This window comes from Aquarana catesbeiana, linkage group LG07 (assembly GCF_042186555.1).
Source record: "Aquarana catesbeiana isolate 2022-GZ linkage group LG07, ASM4218655v1, whole genome shotgun sequence".
Classification (NCBI taxonomy): Eukaryota; Metazoa; Chordata; class Amphibia; order Anura; family Ranidae; genus Aquarana; species Aquarana catesbeiana.
The window spans coordinates 72,278,981-72,306,347 of NC_133330.1; the positions used below are offsets into that span (position 1 = coordinate 72,278,981).

General features: G+C 40.4%; 1 protein-coding gene across 1 annotated transcript in view; it reads left to right on the top strand.

Annotated features, from left to right (window-relative positions):
* WNK2 (WNK lysine deficient protein kinase 2) overlaps positions 1-27,367 on the top strand; it is a 356,194-nt gene that overhangs the window by 315,269 nt on the left and 13,558 nt on the right. The window contains 3 exon segments of the mRNA XM_073592324.1: positions 2,259-2,464; positions 6,115-6,333; positions 10,673-10,771. Of these exon segments, the coding sequence (XP_073448425.1) occupies positions 2,259-2,464; positions 6,115-6,333; positions 10,673-10,771 (524 nt within the window).

A 27,367-nucleotide genomic window follows, 5' to 3' on the forward strand; every position in this document is an offset into this window, starting at 1 on the left:
CCCCGGTGGCAAGTGTGACCTTTGTGTGACCTTTGTGACCCTGGACCCATGGTGTCAGTGTTTTTTTTAACTTAATTTTTTACAATTTGTTTAGGAGGCATTGAGGATGCTTTGTTGAAATATCAGGGGTCTAAACAGATCTCTTATATTTCACCTTTGAGACAGAGAAAGGAGATTGAGACTATAGCCGTCATTCTCCACCTCTGCAGCCTTAGCTGCACAGAATGAGTGGACAGGAATAGCTCTCTCCAGAGCTTCCCATTCATTCACAAACTGCAGCATAGGAAACATAGTTTCCTATGCTTCAGTTATGAATGGACAGAGTTAGTGATTAGTACTGATCACTGACTGTCCATTTGGAAAAGGAAGGAGTGAGTCTGTAAAGGTCATATTTACTGGCCCCTTCCCTGCTCTCCATCCAGACACATCCTCTGCAGCAGTTGGCGGGAGAGGGGAGAGGGGAGGGGGAAAGCTTGCAGAGCTGCAGGGGAACAAGGGGGAAGCAGGAGAGCAAATGGGGGCAGCAGGACCTGGATAGGAGGGGCGGCGGGGGCGGCATGTAGAGCAAAAGATCCCTTCCATTTTTCCTCCTGTAGCTGCTGAATGCCTGCAGAGGAAGAGAAACAGTCTTTCCATAGCTGCAGAGGTAAAACAGAGAGGATAGGTTTCTCTATATGCTGCCCCTAACGACCTACCGATCTATGTGAAGGTGGGGGGGCGCACAAGCCCCCTGAAGCGTCGGGCAGGGTCGCAATTGCGATCTCTGTAGTTACACCCCTGTGTTGAGATGTCTACAAGGTGCTGTACATTTAAATGAATGTAGAGGGGGTGCTTTACATTTAAATGGATGTAGAAATGCTGAAATGTATTTATTAATGTAACACTGGACCTTTTTATAGATGCAAAGATCGGTGGTCATTGGGGTATTACAGTAAGGGCCTGTGTTGATGCGGTTTTGTTGGTGGCAGAGTTGATTCTCTGGAAAAAGGGGAAAGTTTGGGATTTTATATGAGGCTTGGGTGGGAGCCTCCATCCCTATATCGAATACATTAAAAGGGAATTGAGACTTTAAATGAAGCGGTTGAAATGCAGAGGTGATGGTAGAAAGTAGTTTTATTCATATCAAAATAGGTGATAGAGTAATTTCATATATATACATATAAGCAAGAGGTATATACAAATGGTACAAAGGCATATATAAATAAAATAAAAGTAAAACGATGTGTCTAATTAGAAATTGGATAGTAGGGGGCCCTAATGCATACCTATATTAAACTACTATAATAGTGAATCAAGGAGCATCTGCTCTAACCAGTGTAAGTTAGATATGGTGATCTCTGTACACAAAACGTAAATGCAGTGTTATAATGCCAGAAGGATATTGGATAACCTATATCAAAAAATGAAGTTGTCAACCATACAATGACATAAAACTGTGCCAACAATAATACAATGTTGAAAACAAATCACAACAACATGTGCTACATAGAAAATTCCAATGTGATGAAAAAAATCTTCTGATATTGGAGATGAATCGCTGCCACCTTCACCAACTATGTTGTCACCTGAAGTGCTCTACATAAGGGTGTCTGCTTATCAGATGGTGTTGACCTAATTGTTAAAAAAGGTCAGTTGCACTTTAGCAAGATTATGCTTGCTGCAATATGCAGACCATATACTGGATCCGTACCTCTCCCCCGTAAGGGGGAGAGGCACGTCTAATTAAATGTGTCTAATTAAAGACACATTAGATGTGTCTAATTAGTTGAATTGCTCATACAGTTGAATTCATGTGTGTATGGTAATCAGATGAATTGGTGATGATTGGTCACTATAGGGGTTATTGCACTGTGCACCAATTACAAGAGTTCTTTGTATTGTCTGACATAAAAAGCTTCTGTATTGGGCTCATTCATTAAGGAGAGAGCAGTGTGCATGCAATAATTCATAGTAACCAGTGAGAACTTGTATTTAACATTGGTTTGGGTGCTTTACTGAAGTTTGTAAATCGTTGTTACTCTGTGAATACGTTTTAAAAAAGTTTACAAGGTCTGTTCTAGTTCATTTTAATCAATGACGCCCTTAGGGATCAATAATGTGTTGCACTAAAAGCTTTTTATCCAATGTATAATAATGCAGCTGGACATCCTCTTTCCTCCTCTGTTTCCACTAGTACCAGATTAATGTATAGATGGCCAGAGACTTTGATTTATGCTGGTTCTACAAGTGAAGCTTTTTTTTTTTTTTTTCCCTGTCAGGCACATGAAAGAAATCACAGAATTACAAGTACAGCAGAGGAGAGAGATAGAAGCTCTTTACGTCAGGCTGGGCAAGCCTCTTCCTCCTAATGTGGGATTCCTACACGCGGCACCACCAAGTGGCCGTCGACGCAGGGTCAGCAAGAATAAACTGAAAAGTGGAAAGTTACTTAATCCTTTGGTTCAGCAGCTGAAAAACGGGGCAAGTAGGTTGATGCATTTTGTTTTTCCCTATGTATACCTAACATGATCTATTATAGAGGAAGGTTCTACCTTTAACGTATGATTCTACTTTCGAGTATCCAAATACTGAAATGTTTTCAGGAACACAATTTCTTGTATTAGGTGTCCATTTTCCTTTGTTGTTTTCGCTTCCCCCACTTGTCCACTTTTTTGCCCATCAAAGTGAAATTTTTCTTTGGAAAATGTATTTAAAGGGAGTGGTGTTTTTTTTTTTTTGTTTGTTTTTTTTATTTGCACCACCACTCTTTTTGGAGTGTACATCGTGTTCATGACTCGCTCACCTTCTTTCTCGCAACTAATATAGCACTACCTTTTTGCGTGTGCTAACACTCTGTGAAGTGATGCAGAGTTCTTTTCTAAACAAATGCTTTTCCTATCTAGCTAATATCTAGCTAATGCCAGCCCTATTTAGATTTTGAAGTCATAACCTATTATTAATTGTGTCTCAGTTTATGACTGCTAATATGCATATAAGCTTATCTTCCAAAGCAGATATCCAGAGTAATTTCCGTTTTGCCCATTCTGCTTTGAAATCTTTTCAGGACAGCATGAGTTATGCTCTGTTTTTCATTTTTAATTCATCTACATGTGCATTACTGTTAGAGGCATGGTGACCTACAAGGAGTAAGTGCTTACAGAAAGAGATGTACCTTTTTAAAAAATACATTGGGGTTACGTTCTGCTACTATTTGAGTGCTTAATGCTGAACCCTGGGGGGAGGGGGGGATAACCCTTGCAGGGGGACTTCCCCCTGCACTACAAGGGATAAATTCCTAACTTTGTCTAGGAAGAACATAAAAAGCAGCTATTCTTCCTCGCTCTCACAGGCTTGGTCCCAGCTGCACAAGCAGTGTCTTAAAACCATGTCTTTTCCTTGCTCTATCAGTTATAGGCACACCAACATCATTTACATACAGTGCAGGACCAGCTATTCTGTATTGTAAGTGGGGACACTGCTCACAACCTGGGGCACCAGATAGAGAAGAGTGCCAGCTGCTGGGAAAGCGAGGGATAAGGTGAGTATACTTGCTTTTTTGTGCCCCTAAACAAAATGGAATCCCACTGCAAAGATTGTTTTTTATCCCTGAAGTTCAGCATTAACAAAATTCTTGTTTTTGAAAATTCTAGCTTCCTGGCTTTAATGTTGATCCAACATTCTCTAAATACTTAGTCGCTGACCTATAGCAGGTAAACAGACCAAGAATTCTAACTTCACTGGCTGCATACTCGTTGCTGGTCACTGACTCACAAAATATTAGGACAAACAGCCAGGCAACTAGTATTTTGAGAAGATGATTAGCAGAGCAGACTTTGATTCTTCGTATAGGTGTCCTTTTTAGTAACTTTAAAGTCCATTGTTTAAAATAAAAACGGCATGGGTTGGAAAGTCCATCTGCCCATTGAGGTGTTCCATCCAGAAGTCGGGAGTGTGGCTGTCTTCCAGCCCATAATTACACTGTTAGAAAAAAATGAAATCAAGTATTCGGATAAGGAGTTTGACCTCCCTCTGACTTTGCTAGCTGCATGCTTTCTCTGGATGAGAAAACATTAAGAGCAGATTCACTTTTGATCTAATTTATTTTTTGTGTGAGTCATCTACTGCCATGCTGCCTTTGCCTTGTCATAACTCCAAGTAAGAGCATAAAGAAAAAAATATATTGGTACCTTGTTCATAGTTCTCTTTTGTAAAGCAAGATAATTATTACTGGGCATTTGCAGGCATATTATCTCCCTTTACCATTTCTAATGTGGTCCATCACAAGTTCAGACAATATAAACCTTCCCATTAGGATGACTTGCATCTAAGGATGCACTGATACCAGTTTTTTAAGACCGAGTACAAATACTGATACTTGTTCTTAAGTACTTGCCGACGCCAATTACCGATACTTATTTTGCCCTTAGATGCATTTTATTTTTTACACACAATGCCCAACTCACCTGCCTCATCCCTGGTGGTGTAGCGGTAGAGCACTTGCCACAGCTTCTGCTGTCTGGCTGTCACGTCTCAAATTGCCACAACGTGCGGCGTCCTTCTACATCTCCCTCCAAAATGGCGGTGGTTAGACTGGGTTCACATATGTGTGGTCTGATTTTGACAGTGGGATTTCAGCCCCCTCCGGTGCGACTTTGTTTTGCGGTTCCGGTATGAATTGTCAAAGTGTATGACAATAGAAATAACATGAACTGTGCTCAAAATTGTATTGGACTCTTTTTAAAAACGTTCTGCGGCCTGCACATATGTGAACCGGTTCCATTGAAAAGGTTGCAGGTTCACATGTCATGCAAATCGGATGTGGTTCAAAATGCATTCAATTCACATATATGTGAAGCGGGTGAAGATATTGGTTTTAGTATCAAAGCATTTTTCATGAGTACAAATATTCATCCAAATGCTTGGTATCAGCACCACGCTACTTGCATCGTGTTTATACTGCATATTTCCATAATCCTATATTTGAAGCTCAATTCACAAAGCTAGCACACCATGATTAAAGGGTCTCTATTTTGTCTAAAAGGGAGTTATTTTCGAATGCGAATATTTAAAAATTAGTCATGTGGCTTAAAAATAAAGATCATTGTCCTGTGTTAAAGTTTTGTGACTTTAGCCTTTGGGACCATATTTTAAAGCATCAACCGTCAACAGTGAGGTTATATAGCGGCAAGTTTTCTTTAATTCATCTTTCTTTTCTTTAAAAATAAAAAACAGATCAATAAATTGAAAATTTAGAGAGGTTTTTAACAGGCAAAATTGGATGAATAAAGAATCTAAGATATAAAGTAAGAGGATGATGAGGATGAAAATTAATATAAATTTTACAGAAAACAGTAGTGTATTTAAAGAGACTCTCCACTGTTAGCCTGCCTGCTGAGTTCTCTGTTGGTGCCATTAGGGAATACCTGGTGCTTCAGGGTATGTTGGAGCATGTGATTCACCCATCAAGGGGTATGAATACTTTTTCAAGGCACTGTAAAGGAAAGTAAGTGATACATTCAAGCCTTCCATAAGTCAGCCTTTACATTTACAATAATAAAACACTGAACTCCAGACAAACTGCTAATGACACAGATGAAATGCATATATGGGAGCAGTTTTACCCTGCCAAAAGATTTATATTTGTGTCCAACCGCTTCTGAGATTTTCACAGCTCTGATTTTTTACTACTGCGGGTTACGAACACTTACAGGTTTCCCTACCACTAGCATGTGACAGTGCACGGAAAGCAGCATAGTGATGAGCTCAAATGTCAATCTGCTCTCTCCTCCTATCAGCATTCTCCTTGTGCAGCAGCACAGCTCACTGGCTCCTTGTATTGCTTCTGCCTCCTCCAGTCTGAGCTCTGCTAGAGGCTGAAAGCATGTCATATTCAGCTACTTGCACTGCTTGCATGCATTTATTGATGTATTAATGGGAACAGATGCATTCATTTGATGTTTATATTCTTGGAGTTTAGGTTTTAGACTGATTGAAAATCTTACACAAGTCTAGTACTGACCAGTTCTCTTGAATGTTTTATAAATTTTACATACATAAAGTTGTTATATAATTAATGTTCTTTCATATTGATGTTGCAGATCATGTTCTCTCTATATATCTGATCTTCTGTTGCAGGCAATATAACTGCAGACTGCAATGGATTACCTGCCAAGGATCCACTTAAATCTCACCTCGATTTAAAGGGCAAAGTTTCTGGCTCCTCCCTAACAGCGTCCCCAGGTCGTAGTGTCCAGACGCAGCAGCCTTGCTCAGTGAAGGTCACGGTGTCGTCTGATAATATCTGTTCTGGTGTAGTCCGGGATGGTGGTGATGTGCATGGCAACGGTGGACAAGGTGATCTATCACTGCAAGGTTTTCTTCCTGAGCTAGTCTCACTGTCGGTGCAGTATCTCAGGATGAAATGTAGCAGGCTGCATAATAAGGCAACAAGGGGCTGTGTTGCCTGCTGACTGCACGTGGCTTTGCTGCCGTACAGCAGGGTTTCTGCATCTCAATAGAAGCCAGACACTGTGAAAATAATTCATTTATCTTCATCTTCTCTATGCTGAAATCTATTCAGGTACATTTCGGGGCAGTATTAGCTGAGCTGCACTATTGAATATCCGCTTGCTAGCGTTGAAACATAAATTACGTAACTCCCAAATCTGATGCAGCATTTAAATTGGTAAGGCAGGCTAGTGACGCACTCTTACGCACAGTGTATAAACTGGGAATTGTCAGGCTTATTGTGTTTGTGTTAAAAAAAAAATGTATTTCCTTTTCCTGTAAGGAGCGAAGATAGAGGACAGCTTAGCTGTTTCAACACCACAGTGCAAGTTTTGTGAGACAAATGCACAAGAGATTTCCCTTTATCAAGTGCCCAAAAACCAGAACAGAATGACTGTTCTTTTACAAACACTGATAGGGTTATTGCGTGAACAAGATTTCCAGCACAAAAAAACCCCAGAAAAACAGTAATGTTCTGAAAGAAATTTAATTTTTATACAGCATATAAGGTTTGCCGGTTTTCACAATTACAAATTTAATATTGCAGAAAACCTTTACTGAGAGAGGTATGGAGGCTATCGTCCCATTCTACAAATGCTAGTTGCCTTGCCGTCATACTGAGCCTCTTGTTTCCTCTGAAATTCTAACCCAGAAAAAATAAAACAATAAATATGACTTTTCCCTGGTTTTCTGGTTTGCATACTTGTTTGGATTAATTGCTCAAGGAGTGCTGAAACGCAACACATCTGTGCATCTGTTTAACATTGTTATTGTCAGATACAATTACAGTTCATAAAAAAAAAGCAGATTTTAATTTAAATAGCAAATTAAGTCTTATATGGTAAAAAAAGAGTATAAAACAATGTAAAAATGCAAATTTAGTCAGTGTCATATCTGATGCATACTGGTGCTGCAGTATTTTGCCAGGCATTCAGACATCAATTACCTAACACATCAAACCTATCCTAATACTTAACCTGCCCACTATGTTTGCAGAGATATTCTATTGGTGACAAGCATTTTTGCTTCAGTCTTTCCTTTTACTTCCAATTTCATGACAAACATTTCTTGCACAAATACTCCAGCTATTTATTTTTTTTGCATTTGATGGTGAAGAAGGGCTTGGTCCTCCGTCACATATTTATTGCTGAATATTTGGCCCACTTTGGAAGATTTTCCAACACTTTCTGTGCCGATGATAATTTTATTTGTGCTGTGTCCTAATTAAAGATTTCCTCTCATTCTCCCTAATCAAATCTTCCTAATGAAGCTACAGACAAAAAAAAAGACCAAAGATCTGACCTTCCCCACTCTTTCCAGGAACTAATAGTAAAAAAAAAAAAACCCAAAAAACTGGAGATACTCTTACATTTCGGATAACCCTGTCAACATTTGCTCCACAATGAAAAATTTAAGGTTACAATGTTGGTGCCAATAGTACTTTTTCAGAAAAAAGTTCTTGTCCCCAAACAAACCTAGACCATATGACTGTTTTAAATTGTGGTGCGGACATACAATTCAGAGAAATCAGTGTTGATGAGGCATAACTTTTTGCTTAGCGTCTTCTATCTTCATTCCTTACAGGGTGTGTGTTTGAAATCCTGCAGCACCTATTGTAGCGTCTTAGGGGTGTTTTGCTTGTCAGACATAGGAATTTAGCATCTGATTATATTCCTCTTATTTTTATAATAGAGGAACCAGAGCTTGGTTTCTTCTTCTGAGTTGGTCTGCATATCAGCTCCACACAAAGGCATACTTGTTGCTCATCTTCACCAGTTAGATTCTTGCATTCATTCCAAAGTTGGGCAGCATTTCCTCTTTCTGACACTTTCAATTATGAGGCCTACAGTAAGGCCCCATTCACACTTGCGAATGGGCCTGTTAGTGATGACATTTGGGATACCCAGTAGGGTTTCCCGGTGATTATCTGCTAGTAGCAATGGGAAGCTGACCTCTCCTGTATCTAATTTTGGTCTTTCATATGTAATTGCACAAACAGCGATAACCTGTGAATGACTGGCCCTGGATGTAAACAGCCCATGTGAGCAGCCACAATTCGCTGTGGGAGCTGCCAGCCTCCCATTGCTTTTAATGGGGCTTCCACCTGCAGTTAATCGCCAGGAACCCCCAGTGGGTCTTCCGCATGTAATTGCTAATTGCCCTATTCGCAAGTGTGAGCCTAAGGGCTCTTTCACACGAACGATCTGTATGTCCGTTTTTCACCTTCCATTTTCGGATGAAAAACGGACATACGTGTATCCCTATGGAATAGCGGATGTCAGCGGATGAACGTCCGCTGACATCCGACCCACTCCGATCCGAAAAAGTGTAGCGGAGGAAAACCCTACTTTTCCATCCGTTTTCGGATCCGATCGGGTGACGACGGACTCTACGGTCCGTCATCATATGATCCCCCATAGGGGAGAGCGGCACAGTGTGCAGCGACGGACCTGTCATCTTCCTGCTCAGCGTGTTCAGGGTGTTCACGGGGCGGATCATCACTGATCCGCCCCGTGTGAAAGAGCCCTTAAACATTTCTTACACCACATATGATGGGCATTTAGGAAACTATGGCATGCTTAAAAAAAAGAAAAAAAAAAAAACAACAAGCTTTTGTGCTATTCATTAAAACATGCTATCTCGCTAAATTACCACATATAACTGTAAAAACATACTCCTATATACTTCAGAAAAAATATGTGCCATGCAGAAATGGCCAGCCTTTCTCTTTTTTATTTTTTAAAAGTCTCAACACTTAAGGCTGCCATTCGCTTCTCAAATTATAGCCGATTCATGCTGAACCAGCAAGAATTCAAACCATGGGTGTGTCTGTCGGCACCGCCTGGCTTGACAAAGATTGATTGTTTAACTGACTTTTTTCAAAGGAGCTGGGTATTAAATTGTTGCCCGAACAATGTCTGCATCCAATCAGATGCAGGCACAATTGGGGTATTCTGACAGCCTCGAGTGCCAGCTGTCAAAATACAATAGTTGCCAGATGGGAGTCTTCCATCTGTACGGTTAAGCATGGATGGAGAAATCTGCTAAATTTGTTTCAGTCAGCCACAGGCTGAATGAAATGAATCTATCCATGTATGGCCAGAATAGGTGTGCGCAGCCTATTGCATTAGGGTGTGCACCCCAAAATTTAAACTCTGTTTTAAGAGAAAGGGACTGAGGACAGATTCCCCAGTCCGTTTCTCTGTAGCCTCAGCTGCACTGGGCAGTGAATGAATGCGAAGTGCTCTGTGCTGAGCAGCTTCCTGTTCATTCTAAAACTGAAGCGTATGAAACTGTTTACTATGCTTCAGTTATGTATGAACACAGTGATCAATCGGTACCAATCACTCATTGTGTTTATTCAGAAAACTAAGGAGCTGGTAAATTACGTATTTACTGGCCCCTTTCCCGCTTTACATCCTGAAATTACTTGAGATTTTTCTGTTTTTACCTCAGTTTCTGTCTTTGGTTTTTAAGTATAAATAGAGAAGTGACAAACAGGTTAATCTTTCCCCATTCTAACCAAAACAGGAAAAAAAATGCAAAGGTAAAGTTGCTGTTTGCTACCTTCTGGTAACATCACCAGAAATTGATATAACCCACTTTGGCAAAACACTTCACCCCTTACTGTTCACTGCATGGTTCTCAGCCATATTGGGCCTCATGTATTGAAAGCATCTGAAAGTGGATCATCTGCTGCATGGGGAGGTACCCATTGTCCGTTTTCTAGTGCCGGTGACAAAAATCTGGTTGCTTTGGGTAATGAAAGCCCTTAACCTAACTTTTGCATTTAGCCATTGGGACTGATGTACAAGAACTGGAGCAAATAAAAGTGAAGGCACTAAAGAAGAAACCTGATAATGAAACAAATGAATGGATTGGACAACAGCTCCTTCTTTGTCCTTTTTTCATAAATCAGGCCCAATGGATTCATAGCTGTGTGCTGGACATTCCTTTGGTTAGAATTTACCTTGTTAAGGGGTTCCTATCCCAGAAGGGTGGGTCATTATCTACATAATCTCCATCCCTTGTCTTTTGTAGACCTTTCTGTTTTCTCGACTTTCTAGAATGTTTGCTAGGCAGCCAGTGGAATCACTTGGCTGCTTTGATTTAGAGCAAGCCATCAGAGGTAATGATAGTTCATCAGTCTATTTCTCTGTTTTCTTCCTTCTATATTCATCTACAGGCTGGACGGTTTACCACCAAACGTCTGAGAGAGTGACCTATAAGTCTAGTAGCAAACCTCGTACCCGATTCCTCAGTGGACCTGTGTCTTTATCCATCTGTTTGTATCTGTTCTTTTGTATTTACTACGCCTCATCTCTCCTTCATCCTCAGCATCTTTTCTTTAACTAAATTCATTCATTTAGCCATCTTTTCTTTTGACAGTACATCATATTTCTACATATGGTACCCAAACCTTTGCTAAAAAAGGTGTCTCAAAATGCTCATGTTAGAAAACCAAGGCTATCTGACTAAATCATTTGCAATTGCTGAGCTCTGCTTCTGAAAACGGCTGTCTATCTTGGTGACCCTCTTGCTTTAATATTCTAAGTCATTGACCCAAAACAAATATGCAGATAACTTCTGCTATTCCTGTTTAGTATTGTGGTTTTGGGTTAACTACTTAAAGTTTTGAACCTAGTGGGTCAATTTAATAGCCAGACAACTAGCATATTCAGAAGAAAATGTCAGCAGTAGCATTCCTCATATTTCCTTTGACTGCTTAATGATTTTAAGGAGTCAGTCTACCAAAAAATATTTTAGATTAAGTAGATGCCAGCAAATTGAATCATCCATGGAATTCTTATCTCTATTGGACGCTAGTGGTGAATTTTCAGCAGGTGAGTTCCTGAAAGTTTCTTTCAACTTGGGGGCCCAAAAAGAAATAAGAAGCCAATAGATGATTCGGCCTATTAAAGCCCATCCATAGCTGAAACTTTACAGAGTGGATCTTGTGTGGACTGACCCTTTAATATCTATAAACAGACTCAAAACCCTTTAGAATTAAAAATAGAAATTATTGGGTGCCATAGGTTGAGTATCATTTTTTTCAGTGAAACATTTTGTTTTCCATCTGTGATTTACAGATACTGCTTTGTATTTTATTTCCCATGTATCATTTGAATGCTTTTGTGTGCTTAGCTTTTGGCTAATATCTGAGCAGCAAAAGCATGTGTGCGAGAGCCCGCAGTCTGAGCAGCCAGGCACGAACCTGTAAGCCCCAATGTTCTAAGGTGTTTTAGTATTTTTCTTTTTATCGGCATTTGTTTATATGATCTAGTTTTGTAAGATCTAGTTTCACCATTATTTTGGTTGTGATGGATATAAGCAATGGGAAAAACTGGGACCATCAAACTTTTATATGTGAGTAGTCTTAAATACTAAGGACCATGCAGGCAACCTCAAGGTTATAAGTGCCAACAGAAGTTTAACCTAGTTAATGTGTCTAATGCTGTCTCTTTCCATACAATGTGTAACATATATTAGGGTTTTCCCCTATGGGCCCTTTTCCTAGTTAGCTCTGAGTTAGGATAGTGGATCGAAAAGGAATATTTAAGACAGGAGTGTGGAATGGGGTTCTGTGCAACTCTAAGGAGCAGATAAACTTGTATTCGTGGATAAGGTTTTACTTACACCAGGAAATTGTCCTGCTTTGTTCCTTCAACCTGCACCATTGACAAGTTTAACCACTTCAGCCCCGGAAGATTTTACCCCCTTCCTGACCAGAGCACTTTTTACAATTTGGCACTGTGACGCTTTAACTGACAATTGCGCGGTCGTGCAATGCTGTACCCAAACAAAATGTGTGTCCTTTTTTTTTTCCACAAATAGAGCTTTCTTTTAGTGGTATTTGATCACCTCTGTGGTTTTTATTTTTTGCACTATAAACACAAAAAAAAGAGCGACCATTTTGAAAAAAAAAACCCTATTTTTTACTGGTTGCTATAATAAATATTTAAAAAAAAAATGGCTTCATCAGTTTAGGCCGATATATATATATATATATATATATATATATATATATATATATATATATATATATATATATATATATATATATATATATTTCTTCTACATATTTTTGGTAAAAAAAAATCGCAATAAGCATATATTGATTGGTTTGCTCAAAAGTTATAGCATCTACAAACTATGGGAAAATGCATGGCATTTTTATTTTTTTTTTACTAGTAATGGCGGTGATCTGCGATTTTTAGCGGTACCGCGACATTGCGATGGACAGATCGGACGCTTTTGACACATTTTTGGGACCGTTGACATTTATACAGCGATCAGTGCTAAAAATATGCACTGATTACTGTGTAAATGTCACTGGCAGGAAAGGGGTTAACACCAGGGGGCAATCAAGGGGTTAACTATGTGTTCGTTGGGTGTTTTCTAATTGTATGGGGATAGGACTGATTAGGAGAGGCGACAGATCGTGTGTTCCTACTAAGTAGGAACAATGATATGTCTCCTCTCCTCTGACAGGACAGGGATTTGTGTGTTTACATACACAAATCCCCGTGCTGGCTCTCGTGCACGCGATCGTGCGTGGCCGGCGACGATCAGACCTTGCGCCCTCTGGCAGCTCTTAAAGGGAAACCCATATATGTACGGAATTTCACCCAGGAGAGCCATTGTGCCGCAGTAAATCTGCGTGAGCTGGTCGGGAACTGGTTAAAGATGTGTTTCTTATTGGGTTCAATAGAATTACATTCATTTGGTTTTTGCATTATATCATATCTGTGAGACAGACAATTGTAGAACCAGAAAGATGAGAAATGAAGACAGTCCAGGGCTGAAGGAGTCATTAAGGCAGGTCAGGTGCCATTGAAATAGACAATCCTGACCTAGTCTATGAAGTATTCACAGCACTCTAGCCAAAGAGCACATTTAGACTATAGGGCAAAAGTAAGCTAAGAAAAGAATCATTTTACTGACTCCTATGATCGCTTCTTGTTGACATTTGATTTAGATACTTTGCTTGCAGTAACGTGTGAATCTACATATTGGGGATAATTGACTAAAATAAAATAGACTGCTCATCTTCCAAGGGAAGTTGTACTTCACAAGGGAATTTTCCCCAAAGCTTGGTGTATGTGGTCATATTTCATTCTTCAAACCATACCCAATCACGTGCAAGGAACGTGAGAAAAAAACAAACACATTTTTTCTTTTGATGGGTTATGGAAGTCAACAGAGCTTCACCTCATTCACCAAGCTCTAGGGAAAGTTCCCTTGCAAAGTGAACAGTTTATTTGCCTTTAGTCATTCAACCTCTATGTCTCAAGCATTGGCTATTGTTCCTGTTATCACTCTTCCCTACATTAAACTCCATTTAATTTGTTGCAGATTTTCCAGATATGTTATGCTGATTTGACTACTGATTTTGTGATTTACATGCATATTAAAGGAGCAGTAGGGCAAAGCTCTTTTTGGCCGTACATCTGGGGATCACAGGAGTACACCTCGTTCTGCACTTCCGTGACCCATATTCAGCAGGCTAAAGCTGACTGTTGGCTGATGTCACTCAGCTGGTCCAGACTCTGGATAGATCCTGACTTTAATGTCTAGATCCACCCACATGCCTGGACCAGCAGCTAAGGGCCTAAATCAACCACTCCTGCTCCCTCCATTGCCCAGCTCTCCAGTGAGCACTGGAGGGGTTAACTGACAGTCCCTGGCACTCTGCTCACTGAAGAACTGAGAAATAAACCTGTCTTTGATCACTCAATTCTCAATGTAAAGGCAGTGGGGGACAGATACAGCATTGGATCGATCCTGCATCCACCTAGGAAGGGAAGCGTTAGTATCACAACATCCATAAAGCTTCCTATGTCCTCATCTCTTGTCTAAAGGAAGCAAACACCACATACATTGGAGAGATTAGGGTATAGCATCATGGTAAGCTGGCCTGAAATATTTTAAGGGTAAAAAAAAGAATTTAAGAAAGGATATCACAAACACAATTAGTGCAAACAATGGCCTGTTGATGCTGTCAGAGGTGCACTGTTGAGACTAAAAACCTAGGATTAGTTCGGGGAGGTCTCACCCACACAGCGGCCAAACGGCTGTGCCAACCACCCACATGACGAGACTACTTGTACCAGCCGAATGCCCTCAAGTCTCCCATGTGTGGCAACCTGGCAGTAGGTGAAAAATTTACCTTTTATAGAGCACAAGCGAGACCAGCCCACCAAATTAAGCCACATAGAAAAGAGCATCTAGCATCAGGCCATAACAAAATAAATAAAACACAAATTAAAATACTCAAAATGTAGGACGCAAAATATCACTGAGGTTTCAGAATGTGTAAACCACAACCAGGTCATGGGCTGGAAAAAAAGGGTCTGTTAAGAAACCGTTTGCTACGTAATAGTCAAAAGAAGTAACGGTGGGAAAAAAATTAAATAATACGGATAGTTGGTGCGCATGGACAAGTTGTGGGCATGTAGGATACGGTAGGGCCAGCAGGGCGGCGTCTAGGCTGGAGGAAACTGTGGTCAACCCAGACACGTAGCACCTTCATAAGGCTCAAATGGAATCAAAGCGATCCCGAGTACTCTTACATGGGATGATCCACTCCTCAGCATCCGTTATCCCCGTCAGCTTTCCAATCCAGTCTTTCTGACTTGGCACATACAAGCTCTTCCAATGGATAGGTATAAGTTTTTTTTTTTTTTTTTTAATTCCGAATTTCCATTTAAGTAGAATCCATATACTAATATGTATTGACGTGTCTAAGAATAGATGTGTCAACAAACTGTACTGAATAAAAGAGAATAGAAGTCACATACTGTATGTCTAAGGCTTCAAGTGCCCATAAGCATTGTTTGAGACCTCAGAATGATCTAACTTATTACTGGGCAAACCTGTGATACCGCAGGTCACCACTGATGACATCTAGGGCCATCCCTTTCAATGATCGTTTAAAGAACAAGGTTGGCCAAGGCTGCTTTCTCACAGACTTGGTTGTTGAGGTAAATCATTTACATTTAGGCTAGCTTTCTCTGGGGTTGCTCAGAGTAGAGGGAATGATACCCTGAAACTTACCTCTTGATTTTTTTAACTTTAACTACTACCTTATTTACTGAGCAAGCACATTTCTGGGTGGAGATATTATTGTTAAAAATCAAAACGAAATAAAAATTTTCAAGAAAAAAATTCTACTTCACAAACTGAATTTTTCATTTTTCTTCGGTTTTTCACTTTGATGGTTTGTACTGGCTTCAGTCTTCCAGTCGCATGCAAGCAAACTTCCTTGCTCATGGACATTATTTGCAAAGTGGATTTTTGCTAATCTTAATCTTATTCTTCATCTTATTCTCAAAGTGAAAAACCATGTTGCAAAGTAAATATTCTCTACTGCTTTAGTAAATCAACCCCATTCTGCACTGGTAGGAGCCATGCTTCATCCTCGCAGACTCCTGCTGGCTTTCCATATGAAGTTTTCGAACAAAAAAATGGTGCTATGAACTGCTGATGTAGACTTGCCCCTTCTTTTTTATGTTTATGTATTTTCACTGAAAAATCCATCCAGTTAAAGCCAAAAAAGAAAAATGTTTTAGATTTTTATTTTCTTCCTGGTGTTTATTTTTGGTGGGGTAAAGCTGAAAAAACAAGCTGGCATAAATCATTTTTTGACAATTTCACATTTAGCCTTATTTTTTGCACTTTTATGTCCTTTTGCAATTTTTATGCCATTTCCTTCTTTTTTATTGTGCAGTATGCATTTTATAGTCCTCAATCTCAAGTTTCATAAATTTTGTTTGTGAAGTGATGGGGAAACTGAAGTGCAGCATAACTAAAAAAACTATTTTAAATTACTGGTGACATGTCCACTGTAAACCAAGTGTACCAAATTTCACATTTCAACAAAACATGTTGTAGTGTGAATCAATTTTTATAAAAAAAAAATAGGTTAAAACCAATAAGTATTACACTCACATTCAATGCTAGGTGATCAGGCATAAAAAAAACAAGTTGGTCCCATACTGATCAGCTAGCATTGAATGTGAGTGGAATACTTATGGTTTTAAACACATTTTTTTGATTAAAATAGATTCACACTATGAACACTCTCTAAGCTCCTCCATGCAAACCTGCCCGAGTTACTAAGGTGCTGGGCAAGCCCAAAAACATTGGCGCTGGTTGTCAGACATCCAGAGGAACCTCATATACATATTACAGGCGCATGACCCACCTTGGGTCGGTGAGTGAGGGCACATAAGGAGGGGAGCACAAATTTGCACTCTTTTGTTCACCATTATCAAGATAATATCAGCACGGACTGCACTTTGAAGAATTTCAACATATTGTTAATATTTGGACATTTTATTTTTTTCATTGTTTGGTCTATTTAATAGTAACATGTTTTTAAATGTGAAATTTCATACATTTGGTTTATAAGGGATGGTGGGTGGACATATCACCAGGAATTTAAAATCATTTTTTTTAGTTTTGTTTTTTGTTTGGGATACAGATAGCGCTGAAATTGCACATACTATACACATATATAACATCCTCTCTCCTCAAACTCTCATGTCTTTACCCCCCTCTCCAGCCCCCAACCTGTACATATCTCCCTCTCTTCTGCCCACTCAATATTACTGCACTTATCACCTCCTGCTCACTCTAAGCCAACACAGTATCACCACTTCCACTCCACTGCCCTACTATAAATCCCACTCCCGCCTTACCACCCGCCTTACCATCAGGAACCATGAATCAGACCGAGACAGAAGTATAGTTAAATCACACTTGTTTAATAATAATAATAAGGTAAACAGAGTAAGCCTAGTCAAAGCAAGCCAGAGTTCAGTAACCGGATCGGGTAGTCAGCCAAGCAAATGTCAGAGAGCCAGAGATAAACGTAATAGTACAGCAAGCAGGATCAGGAGCCAGAAGGAACGTCAGCTGAGCAAGTCTTCAACAGGAACACAGGAAAAAAATCTCTGTGATGTTGGCAAAGGCAGAGATCAAGTGAGCTGGACGACTTTAAGTAGGCAGGACTGACGAGCAGAATTAACAACAGCTGGGTAACTGTGGAGAGAGATGGGAGCTGGCAATTAGCCGGCAGCTGAGCGGCCAGCTCAAAGAAGGAAGGGTTGAGCCCAGCCCTGACAGTCCCTCCACACATGCCAAAGTGCTGGGTGTAATCCTTGACTCTGACCTTCAGCCCCCACATCCAATCCATTGCTAAATCCTGTCGCCTTAACCTCCAAAACATCTCCAGAATTTGACCCTTCCTGACTAATGACACCACAAAGCAACTTATTCACTCCTTGATTATTTCCCGCCTCGACTACTGCAATTCTCTCCTTAATGGCCTACCCTTACGCAGGCTATGCCCCCTTCAGTCTATTATGAATGCTGCTGCTAGACTAATACACCTCACTAATCGATCCGTGACTGCTGCCCCTCTCTGCCAATCCCTTCACTGGCTCCTCCTACCCCACTGTATAAAATTCAAAATGCTAACCACAACATACAAGGCCATCCACAACATCGCCCCATCTACATCACCAATCTCATTTGCCGATATTGCCCAAATCGTCCCCTCCGCTCCTCCCAGGACCTCCTGCTCTCTAGCTCCCTTGTTACCTCCTCTCATGCTCACCTTCAGGACTTCTCCAGAGCCTCTCCCATCCTCTGGAACTCCCTGCCCCGGTATATCCGATCAGCCCCTAACCTGTCCACCTTTAGGAGATCCCTGAAAACTCACATATTCAGGGAAGCCTATCCCACACCCACTTAACTGTCCCCGAGCCACCCCCCATCTATTACCTTTTGTACCACCACCCCCTCCCTTTAGAATGTAAGCTCTACGAGCAGGGCCCTCCTGCCCCTTCTGTATTGAACTGTACTATAATTGTGCTGTTCCCTCTCTACATTGTAAATCGCTGCGTAAACTGTTGGCGCTATATAAATCATGTATAAATACTATTCAACGTTGAGGCCATTTTGTCCATTTTACCTTAGCAGCAGTCACTTTATAAAAGAACCCACACACTTACCATAGTGCAGGAATAATCAGTAATATATGAACTGCAGCATGGCATACAGTACTTCAGACTAGTAGGTTCACGATCCTGAAATAGGAGGAAAAAACCTTTTTGGGGGGGAATCTGAGGCCAGAGAGGTAAAATTGGAAGCTGCAAATCTGAGTATGTCACCTAGCTGTATAGTGTGTAAGTCACAAGACTGGCTAAACAGAACAGTTAATATGGTCAACAACTGTGTATTCAAAACATATTGAGTTATTTTCCTGGCATTCATTTTAAACGATTTTTACTGCAATGTCTGAAAGAGAAAGATGTCATAAAGGAGGGATATTGTAAAATATATTCTCACCTAAGATTGTGACTTATAGTTTTTATGAAACCTTTTCTATAAGTAGGCTATAAGAATCGTAAGACTGATAGCTGGATAAGGTATTTTAAAATTACAGATCCTCTTTAACTCAAGTATCAAAGAGAATCTGGCAGCTGCCATTACTAACTTGTTGAATGTAATCCTTCTCCATACTTCATACTAGAACCTATGCACATCTTTTTGCAACTTAGTGAATCAATAAATGATGAAGGAAGGATTAGAATGACAAACTTGCAGCTTGCATCTTCCACAAGTCACCAGTGTTAATGCCCCCTTCCTCTTTTTTTCATCAGGACCTAGAAATGCAGTAGCAGGGCTTTTTATATCCGAGAATAGGTGCTAGCTTAGTATTGCAGTGCTCCCACAGTTTCCTTTTATACTTTATATATGCAGATCCCCAGTGCTGTCCCCTTAAATTATACAATTCATTTAAATACACCATAAATCATAAAAAAATATTAGTTCATACAATTCATGCAAAAAATCATCAAAATCCTTTTGAACTTGCTGTATTTTTTACCGCAAGAAACCCAGAAGAGAAAGGAGTAAAATAAGCCCAATCATTGCAGTAATAATAACCCCCAGCATTTGGGCCAGTGGACGTCATAATTCTTCCCAGCATTGGTACTAGTGGCAACGCAATAATAACCTCCAACATTGGCGCCAGTTTCTGCACAAACACCCGGCATTGGAGATCGTTCACGCAGTAATAACTGTCAATATCGGTGCCAGTGATAGCAATAAACACCGACATTGGTGCAAGTGTGCACAATTACAACCCTAAAATTGATGCCAGTTTACACAATAATAACCTCCAGCTTAGGTGCTGATGTTATCTGCAATAGGCCACAGCTTTTTTGCCAGTTTCTGCATTAAACCCCAGCCATGGTGCTGGTTTACACAATAACCCCAAGCCTTGGTGCCAATTTATGCAGTAATAAACCCCACTACTGGCATTAGTAGTAGCAATAATAGCCCCAACCAGTTTACACAATAATTACCCCCAGCATCAGTGCCAGTTTCTGCGATAACTCCCAGATGGACTGGACAGTAGTCTTGCTTGTGGTTGCTTGTGGTATTGTGAGGGTCTGCCAAGATACAGATTCCTCCACTCTGGAACCAGGAACCAGAACATTTAGCTGAACATTGCACCCAAGAACTAGACAACACTAGCTTGGGTGCAAACTGGAGCTGACTCTCTATTGTAAATTCACACAAAATTTATACCACACAAAAATCAGATAAGAGCTTGATCACATCATTATCCTAAACAATGCAAATTGTAAACCGTAAAATTGTCAATTCATCTAATGAACAGCTAACAGTGATCTAATTAACAGTAAGCTAATTAACTAGTTACCTAGATAAGCCTAGGTGACTCAGGTCAGTGCCCTCCCAAACAGTTTGCCACCAGTTCCCCAGAAAAAAGATCCAGAGCTGTCCAAATCTCATTAACCAACTTTTACTTAGTCTGTCCACTAGACAAATCATCATAAGACAAAATAAATACAATGTTCCAGCAGTCAGAAAAGGTGAAATTACTTTATCTTCATAGTTTTCTTGAGGGAGATTGTTGATAAAAAATTTCTATCCCAAGTGGAGGAGCTTCTCCAACTCAGTCTGCAGGCGGGCCACCATATTTCCTCTGACCATTAGCCTGTACAAGATTAGTATTACACCTTTTCATCCACTTCAGAAGGGAAGTTTCATTGTCTTCATTCAGAGAATTAATCTAAGCCTCGCTCTCAGCGTTCATCACGACGTCCATCATTCTAGAATTATCTGCTCTTCATGTGATCAGAGGCTGAAGTGAGCTCTTTTTCATGCTCTGACCAGGAGAAGCAGACACAATCATGGTCTCCTCCATGAGCCATAATCGGTGGGTAGAAGGCTAGTCCCTAGTCCCCTCCAAAAGCCCCTGTCCCATTTGGGTTTGTCACAGGTATGTTTATCTACCTTACTTCCAACCTGCTCTCACGTGGCATCCCTCTCTTCCATCCTTTGAATGGCATCATGTTAGTGGCAGGGTCTAATAGTGAGCTGTCAGGCAGAGATCACTCTGCCTGCAAGACTTGAGTTCCTCTAGTGCCAGGTTCAGGAAGACTGAAAGTGCTCCATAACTCCCCCACTTACTGCCTCTCCACAAGCTCTAGCAATGTAATATAATATCAGCTGTGCTGGACATCATCAGCCGCCCAGAGAGACTTACACCTTTCAGCTCATGGTGTTCTCGCTCCATGCTTCTGATCATCAATCTCCTACACCAAAGCTGCATTCCGTAGACTATAATGTAAGTCTCTACATTTTGTTAAATTAGAACTATATTTACTGATTCAGTGCCCTGGTTGCTTCTCTATTTTGCACGCGTAGATGGACTTAGCGGTGCAAGCTGTCACTGCACTCTACCTGCGCCCCCCCATTCTCATTAAGATACTGCGCCAAGTGCGCCTAGCTTTTCTGTACCCATTTCACAGCTCTGACCTCCGCACCCTCACAGCTCTCATCTTTACATACCCTTCCAGGTAATAAAAAAAAAAAAGTCAGCAGCTGGCCCCTCTCTAGTACCCCCAGTGGCTTTAATGCTGGTGTGTTTTCCCAAAATATTGCTCCTGGGAACTCTTGTCCTTCCCTGAGTGCAGGGGCAGAAAGGGGAGCTGAGCTGTGGAGAGGTGCACTCTCACTTGCTAAAACAGAAGCTGGGCTTCTGTGCTTAAAAGTGACAACAGATAGCGGTGGGCCAGTGCCAAAGGTGGCAGAACGATGTTCCACCATGTTCCAGCTCAAAAAAAGCCCTGCAGAAAACTGATTACAATCTGGAAATGTTAAGCTAAGCTATGTTAAGCTAATTTCAAAACAGATTTTGGAAAGAAGCATATTTCTTTTGAAACTTTTAAAATAAGTTTGTTGCATGCAAACAAATAAAATTGGTCCTGACAGAAATTGATCAGTATATGGCTCCTGTATGCCAAAGAGCAACCTGTGGAAACCATACAAGTCCATCCACCCAGTTTGCACTATAAAATATAAAGAGATCCAGCACTGATCATCCCTACTCACAAAAGTGAGTACACCCCTCACATTTTTGTAAATATTTTATTATACCTTTTCATGTGACAACACTGAAGAAATTACACTTTACTAGAATGTAAAGTAGTAAGTGTACAGCTTGTATAACAGTGTAAATTTGCTGTCCCCTCAAAATAACTTGACCCCTCAGCATTAATGTCTAAACCGCTGGCAACAAAAGTGAGTACACCCCTAAGTAAAAATGTTCAAATTGGGCCCAATTAGCCATTTTCCCTCTCCGGTGTCATGTGACTTGTTAGTGTTACAAGGTCTCAGATGTAAATGGAGAGCAGGTGTGTTAAATTTGGTGTTATCGCTCTCTTATACTGGTCACTGAAAGTTCAACATGGCACCTCATGGCAAAGAACTCTCTGAGGATCTGAAAAAAAAAAGAATTGTTGCTCTACATAAAGATGGCCTAGGCTATAAGAAAATTGCCAAGACCCTGAAACTGAGCTGCAGCACGGTGGCCAAGACCATACAGAGGTTTAACAGGACAGGTTCCACTCAGAACAGGCCTCGCCATGGTCGACCAAAGAAGTTGAGTGCATGTGCTCAGCGTCATATCCAGAGGTTGTCTTTGGGGAACTAGACGTATGAGTGCTGTCAGCATTGCTGCAGAGGTTGAAGGGGTGGGGGGGGGGGGGTCAGCCTGTCAGTGCTCAGACCATACGCCGCACACGGCATCAAATTGGTCTGCATGGCTGTTGTCCCAGAAGGAAGCTTCTATTAAAGATGATGCACAAGAAAGCCCGCAAACAGTTTGCTGAAGACAAGCAGACTAAGGACATGAATTACTGGAACCATGTCCTGTGTTTTGATGAGACCAAGATAAACTTATTTGGTTCAGATGGTGTCAAGCGTGTGTGGCAACAACCAGGTGAGGAGTACAAAGACAAGTGTGTCTTGCCTACAGTCAAGCATGGTGGTGGGACTGTCGTGGTCTGGGTCTGCATGAGTGCTGTCGGCACTGAGGAGCTACAGTTCATTGAGGAAATCATGTGACATACTGAAGCAGAGCATGATCCCCTCTCTTTGGAGACTGGGCCGCAGGGCAGTATTCCGACATAACAACCCCAAACACCTCCAAGATGACCACTGCCTTGCTAAAGAAGCTGAGGGTAAAGGTGATGGACTAGCCAAGCATGTCTCCAGACCTAGAATGGTTGTGTGTTGCATTATTGTGAGGGGACAGCAAATTTACACTGTTACACAAGCTGAACACTCACTACTTTACATTGTAGCAACGTGTCATTTCTTCAGTGTTGCATGAAAAGATATAACAAAATATTTACAAAAATGTGAGGGGTGTACTGTATATTCTCCCAGAAGAGTTGAAGTTGTTATAGCCAAGGGTGAGCCAACTCCATATTGAACCCTACGGACTAAGACTGGGAGGCAATTAAAGTTTATGTGCGTGTAAAGGCAGGCATTACAATACTTTTGGTAATTTAGAGTGTGTGTGTGTGTGTATATATACTATATGCAACAATAAATAGAAGTGAGCACTGCTCAGAACAGTCCAGTTCAAGAGCTGCATTTCAGATGATTTACAAATGTATGTCAGAAGCAAGACAGAAATGTACAAAATGTGGGGCTGAATGACAATGTAAAAAATGTGGTGAGAATTGTATTCTGGATGGAAAAATGCATCATGTTTACTTCACTTGACCTCCAGCTGTCCATTCCTGTGGACACTGGGGAACCAATGTGGTGAGGTAAGCAAACTTACCCATGCATTCATGTCTCTGTACTTTATTTTGTTGAGAAATCACTCAGAACGGCTCAATAAAATTTCTAGCTGCGGTTATCTTGGATAAGGGCAGATGATTTGTGTAGCATTTACTTACTGGAATACATCTGCCCTTAGCTCAGGCATGCAGAAAGAATGTGATTAGCTGAGAAAGCTCCTCCAGTGAAAGGAAATGGCTATAAAGACTCCTGGGATGTATGACATAATTATAACCTAGGAACCAGGAAGCAACTGAAGAAATGTAAGAGAAAAAAAATTAAAACACGTAAATATACCTTCCTATCTATTTACTAAAGCTAGTAGCATAAGGATTAAAATAGTTGACTGAGAGCATTTAGTTCCACTTTAGGCTACAAGTGGAGAAGAAGGGCTTACTCAGAAGTATGTGAAGTAAATTAAGTCTCACCTCAGCTGCGCAAGGATAAGTGCACTTCAATTATTAGGGGAGATAGGCTATGATGGTATTGTAAGTAATTGAGAACAAAACATTTACCACCAATAGCAAAAATGGCAGTTGACCTCCTGTCAGCCTGCAGCATCCTCAATACTGAACAACTAAAGCTGTGGAGCTGTCTGTGGACCAGGGCTCGGGACTTCCCGCAAGTGCAGGGCTATGTGAGGTTGTGTTTCCATCTTCAGTCCATTTTAGCCCTGGGATGTGCAGCACTTTGGCATCTTTGCTGCAAATTTGGGTTATTCCTGACACCAGTGTTGCACGGTGCTGGTCAAGAAACAGATAAGATGGCAACACAAACTTTCCTTTGACACAATTTATGCACCTGACACCTATTACAAATGTAGGGCTACACTCAAATGTTAACAAACTATGTAACAATTTCAGTTTCTCAAAGATAGATATAGAGTAGTAGAAGTACTTTAATAGTTTTTTTGGAGACCATGCTGTTGCACACTCCCTTCTGTACTGGCCATATGTCTGAAATCCTTTGTCATTTTGTTACAGGTCTTCTACTAATGGAGAGACTTGGCCAGTCTGAACTCTAATCCCTCCTGTCAGCAGAGATAAACTGACCAAGTGCCTGAATCTTTAGACATATGACCAGCATTGAATGGAGCCTAAAGCAGCATTTTCTTCAGTATTGCAGCCCTTCTTTTACTCATTATTGATGCCATCAAGACTGTGCACATACTTTTTAAAGTTTATCTCCACTTTTTGCAGACAAATTGTGATAACCCCTACTTTTATATTTGTTACATTCACATAGCATAACATAAAAAATGAAAGTCGCTGCTTACCTTTTTACTTGCTTCTGACTTGCTCAAAATCCCACCTAAAGCTCTGTGCACACAATTAGAATATCATACAAAAAATACAGATTTTAAGGCTATTGTACGATAATCTGATCTTTAGTACACTGTTTTCATCCGAAATTTTCCAAAGGGACAAACCGCACAATCCCTACAATTTTTGTTTAATCGGTACAGTTTTTGTCCGAAAATACAATACAAATATACTACATCACTTCTGAATTTTTATACTGTTGTAGGAGAATTTTTGTACTTTAGGAACCTTTTTGTTTTCAATATGGAGACTAGCATGCAAAAAAAAAAACGATCTTTCGATAATCTCAACGTGTGTATTAACTGTCCGCCAGTCTCTTCCTAATTGCACATTGAAAAGTATTCTAAACAATAAAGCTGCCTGTAAAGCCCTATAGAGACTTTTGTATACACCTGCTCCAAAGAAGCTACTAAAAAGGTAAGAGAAATTTTTGTTAAATATTTTAAGGTGTGCCGTGTGATTGGGAACACACAACAAACATATAGTGGGGGGTTGGTAGCAGAAGGGTTATAAGGATTATAACGGTGCCACATATACCAAAGGAAATTATGTAAAACTGATAAAAATATAGAAATATGTATTTTTTTTACATAGAAACAACATACATACAATATAAAAAAATTATTATAAGCAGAGTAACTACATAGCGTATATACTGGCCAAAGTATCCTTGTCATCATAAAATGATTGGGTAATAACAGCAATTCATATATCGTGGTTCAAGGCTCCTTTGATCCCGCAATCCCCACCACACTCACCAAAAGGGACCCCCAAGAGAAGTGCACAACAAAGAGTTCAATTTTGCGATGAAGGAGGTTCTGTGTAGCCACAGAGGGCATACAGGGGTCAGGCTACAAAAGAAGTGTATATTACAATCAGAGAAAAATATTAATACATACCATTGGACAAATATCAGACCAATATTTTATCCTAACATAGCCTCTACTGTACTTGCATAGGCTCTGCTGCAATATGGTGTAGGTACAGGGGTGCCAAATATTGAAACCAAATGACAAGAAAGTGTGGAAAAGTGACACCGTATAAACCACTATTGAAAAGAAAAAAGGGAATTGATATATATGAAGTAGTATAAGAAAAAATGGGAATTATACTGGCATAGTGGATATAAGACTGTGAATAGGCTTACAATGCAATCAAACCCCTGTACCTACACCATATTGCAGCAGAGCCTATGTAAGTACAGTAGAGGTTATGTTAGTCTAAAATTCTGGACTGATATTTGTCCAAAGGTATGTATTTTTTTTTCTCTCTTGATTGTAATATACACTTCTTTTGTAGCCTGGCCCCTGTATGCCCTCTGTGGCTACACGGAAACCTCCTTCATTGCAAAATTGAACTCTTTGGTGTGCACTTCTCTTGGGGGTCCCTTTTGGTGAGTGTGGTGGGAATCGCAGAATGAAAGGCGCCTTGAACCACGATATATATGAATTGCTGTTGTTACCCAATCATTTTATGATGAACTATTAATCCTTTTTTGTGTATCTATTGTTATTAGAGCCGCCTTGAACACTGGTGATTTGTATAATCCCCTGAGGAAGCCATTGTTGGAGAAACATGTAGGGATGTTATACTCATCGACTATTTTCCATACAAGGATACTTTGGCCAGTATATACGCTATGTAGTTACTCTGTTTATAATTTTTTTATATTGTTTCTATGTAATAAAATTTCTATATTTTAATCAGTTTTGCATAATTTCCTTTGGCATATGTGGCACCGTTATAATCCTTATAACCCTTCTGCTACCACTTTTACTACTGGAAAGGGATGAAGTGCCAGATCTTTTGGGTCACTCAATCCACCCTTTTTGCATATAGTAGGGGGTTCTCAAATTTGACTGCAAAAGCGGGAATATACTTTAAAGCCAAAATTAACTTTAGTTCAATTTTGATAAATACATTTCAGGTGCACAAAAAGAAAAGGTGTCCCCTGACAGCATGCTGTAAGAAGGACCCTTTCTATGTAGAAGCAGTGGGGTCTTGAAGAGGTCTGGCACATTCCCCCTGCTTAGTCAGACCTATTGCTCTGCAATCAGCAAAGCTCACACTTCTTGCTGATTGGAGAGACCTTAATCTGACTCTGCAAAGAATGAGCTGGACCATTAAAGAGGGACATAGCTTCACATAATGAGCAAGGATCCTTATCTACAGCATACTGGCAGTGGGCATGCTATTCTACTTAGACTGTGGCTGCTTTCTCTAAATTAACAGTAATGCCCCATACACACGGTCGGATTTTCCGCCGGAAAATGTGTGATAGGACCTTGTTGTCAGAAATTCCGACGGTGTGTGGGCTCCATCACACATTTTCCATCAGAATTTCCGACACACAAAGTTTGAGAGCAGGATATAAAATTTTCCGA